Raw genomic sequence first — 3,650 nt, forward strand, 5'->3', positions numbered from 1 at the left:
TTTTTTTTTAGGTGAAGTCCGTGAATATAGCTTCACAGCTTGTTGAGGACCATTTTGATACCAGTGTCAAGATGAGCACTTACCTTGTGGCCTTTATCGTTTCGGATTTTAAGTCCATCAGCAAAGTAACCAATCATGGAGTTAAGGTAGCTCTTTCTCAGTCTCTAAGAGCTTTGTAAGAAGATCTGTATGGAAAAATACAGTTTACTTTTCAGTTAAATCATTGCATTTAAACATCCTGAAGTTTTACGTGAATTAAAAGACAGAATGAAATAAGGTTTGTAATTAAATGATTGGATGATTAGTTTGCAACTATTATTGTGTCAAAACCTTTTACTAATATGCTTGCTTTTTATACATCGTGTATAACATTGTCACGTGTAGGAGAGAAAGGAAATTAAATATTGTTTTCTTGGAAAATCAAGAGAAAAATAGATCTGTGTAGCTTGAACAACTCCAGCATGATAGGGGTGGAAATTGTAGAAATCTTTGTAGGAGTGTACTGGCTGCAGAAGTTAAGTTAGAATTTGTATTTCTAGTTTTTATCATATTTTTTTCTGGATTGTTAAAAACCACTGTTGCATAAGAACAGTGCTCTATGAGCACTCTGTGCTCTAGAGTCACTTTTTATGGTCATTCAAATAGCAGTGTTAAAGAACAAATGACATAAGGTTTTGATGGTGGTATGAAAATCCTGCTTGCTTGTGTGCTGTAGATTTCTGTATACACAGTACCAGAAAAGATCAACCAGGCTCATTATGCACTGGATGCAGCAGTAAAACTTCTAGACTTTTATGAGGACTACTTCAGCATTCCCTACCCCTTACCAAAACAAGGTAAGCATTAAATAATCTACTTGATCATAATAATATTTTTAAGAACAGAGGGAAAAATAGTCTAGAATTAGTAATTCATATAAGACTAGGCTGACTGGCTCACAAGTTTTTATGCTTTCTTCCTCACCTTGCTTAAGAGTAGTTCTAAAAGCTGCATTGTGAACTGAAAATGCTTGTATTCTGCATAGAACTTCTTTGAAGTATGTTTTTGCTATTGCATTTAAGGAACTCCTTAAAAGTATGTGTGATATGTGTGCCTGCTGGGGTGCTGCGGTGAAGTGGGATGAACAGGTAGCTGGGTTCTTGCTGGGTAAAATAATCCTCGCAGTATTTTAATGTTTAGTTTTGTCTTCTAGATTTAGCAGCTATTCCTGATTTTCAGTCTGGTGCTATGGAAAACTGGGGGTTGACCACATACCGGGAATCTGCGTTGCTGTATGATCCTGAAAAGTCCTCAGCATCCTCTAGGCTTTGGATTACTATGGTAGTAGCCCATGAGCTGGCTCACCAGGTGAGATTTAGGAGTAACAATAAAGTATCACAGAGTGGTCAAGGTTGGAGAATTCTGTGTGGATGAGGGGATGTTGAAACTATAAACTGAAAATAGCTGCTCCGGTCTGAGAGTGTTCTTCTCTGAACAGTGAGGACTATTTCCAGTAAAGGAGTCTAGTCAGGCTGCACAGACATGGAAGGCTGTAGATGTGTGTAGTTTGGTAACTGCAGTTCACTGGGGCCTTTGTGCCTTTGTCAACCACTGCAATTAACTGTGGGGCCTGAATATAGATACATAAAGGTTTGGAAAATATTTATATGTGGCTTTCCTACCAAACCTGTTTTATTTACAAGGTTTTAGGGAATGGAAGTGGAAACCAGTGCTTTAGAGTTTTACCATAAAAATAACAAATAGAAGAGCCCAAAGCTATATTACTGAAAAGGTGTTCCTTAAAAGTCAGTAAAATACTATAAATTCAGTTTCATGCAGGTCAGCAGCCATTTTTGTGACAAGCTGGATACTTAATTTCAAACGTTTGGTGTTTTTGTTGTTTCAGTGGTTTGGCAACCTAGTTACCATGGAATGGTGGAATGATCTGTGGTTAAATGAAGGGTTTGCAAAATTTATGGAGCTCCTGTCGGTAAACGTTACCCATCCAGAACTGAGAGTTGTAAGTGATATTTCCTGCATTTTTATCTTAGATCTACCTTCTAAGACCGCTAATTTGTATGGTGAAGACCAAGCAGTTTTGTGCTGTGAAACACTTCTTAATTTCTCTTTGAAGGAATCGTCTGATCTTAACTCTAAAGGGTGGGAATGTTGATTGAAACGCATGTAGTTATTTTCAGAAACTGATGATGGAAGTTAATGATTGCAATGAAAGTGCACTCTCTTTTCTTAAGATTATTTATATTTTCAAAAGTGTAAAAAAGTTATTTCATCTTTCTCTTAGCCACATACAGTCAGACTTAAATCCTAGTGAAGACTCTGAAATCCTCCCACCAGGTCCAATATAAGTAATTCTGGAATTTTGCATAGCCCCACCGTAGTGAGATGCACTGGGAAGATCTGTGCAGGAATTTGCTATAAAATTATAGTGGAATGATGATGAAGTTGCATTTTTTTTGTTGTTGTTGTTGTTCTTCTTGTGTGTTTGTTTTGTTTTTTTCCTTTGTTTAATGGCTATTGACCATTCTTCATGTCATCAAAAAGATGTTGGAGTGCGCATGTGCTTTTGTGGAGTTATTTTCAGCTCTCACTAACTGGTCTGTTTAAGTTTATTTAGAGTGGTAGAAGAAATTTGCATCTATTACGTTAATGTCAGTGTTTTTTTCCCTAATGCTCTGCAATAAAAAGGAAGTTGTATGTTGCTTTCTTTGTGTGATGTAAGGATGATGTGCCATGAACTGTAATGTGAACTAACACATTACAGTAGTGGAACTCAGTAGTCACTGAGCAAAATGTAGTAGCAATAATCATTTCTGCCTCCCATTAGGAAGATTATTTCTTAAGAAGATGCTTTGATGCTATGGAAGTGGATGCGTTGAATTCATCCCATCCTGTGTCTACTCCCGTGGAGGATCCAGCTCAAATTTTAGAAATGTTTGATGAAGTTTCGTACGAGAAGGTAAAATAAGCAACTTACTGCTTCTGTTTTCAATTATACTGAAGGTACACTACAGCTGTAAGTACTGATCCCAGTCCTTTGTACCAGACATCCCTGAGCCAAGGCGTTAGTACACATTTTTATGAACTTGCCTAATTCCTTGTCCAAAGCACGTGAATGTGGTTCAAATGGTGGTTTTCCTTTTCTGTCTAAAAAGAGAAGGTTTTACTCCCTCTTCTCAGTTCTGTATCAATTTAAACCATCAAACTGTTATTTCAGATGCTTAAGTCAAGCAGCATTTTTTACTGTAGCATTATGTGGTGCCCGTTCTATATAGTAAATAAAAAAATAATAACATAGTTTACTCAAGCCAATATATTTTTAAGAATTACTACTTAAATACACATAAAGCTAGGTTGTTTTTTAATCAGAGACAAACAAAGCCATAGTGCTATTTGGGTGAGTAGCATGCTGAAAAATTACCAAAACAAGCATTTTGCTGTCACTGATTGTGACACTGGTTCTGTCACTTTGTCACTCTTTTTTTCAGGGATCATGTATATTAAATATGTTGAGGGACTTCCTGACTGCAGATGTGTTTAAGGCTGGACTTGTGCAGTACCTACGGAAATACAGTTATCAGAATACTAAGAATGAAGATTTGTGGGACAGTTTGACAAATGCAAGTATTTCTTTTATTCTCTCTTTTTTTTTT

At 36.6% G+C, this 3,650-nt stretch overlaps 1 protein-coding gene across 1 annotated transcript in view; it reads left to right on the plus strand.

The window, feature by feature from the left end:
- Positions 1 to 3,650, plus strand: part of ERAP1 (endoplasmic reticulum aminopeptidase 1) — a 13,377-nt gene that overhangs the window by 1,603 nt on the left and 8,124 nt on the right. Inside the window, exons 2-7 of the mRNA XM_010726041.3 lie at positions 12 to 146; positions 716 to 836; positions 1,193 to 1,347; positions 1,886 to 1,999; positions 2,825 to 2,956; positions 3,486 to 3,617. Coding sequence (XP_010724343.1) covers positions 12 to 146; positions 716 to 836; positions 1,193 to 1,347; positions 1,886 to 1,999; positions 2,825 to 2,956; positions 3,486 to 3,617 — 789 coding nt within the window. The remainder of the gene's footprint in view (positions 1 to 11; positions 147 to 715; positions 837 to 1,192; positions 1,348 to 1,885; positions 2,000 to 2,824; positions 2,957 to 3,485; positions 3,618 to 3,650) is intronic.

This window comes from Meleagris gallopavo, chromosome Z, assembly GCF_000146605.3.
Source record: "Meleagris gallopavo isolate NT-WF06-2002-E0010 breed Aviagen turkey brand Nicholas breeding stock chromosome Z, Turkey_5.1, whole genome shotgun sequence".
NCBI lineage: Eukaryota > Metazoa > Chordata > Aves > Galliformes > Phasianidae > Meleagris > Meleagris gallopavo.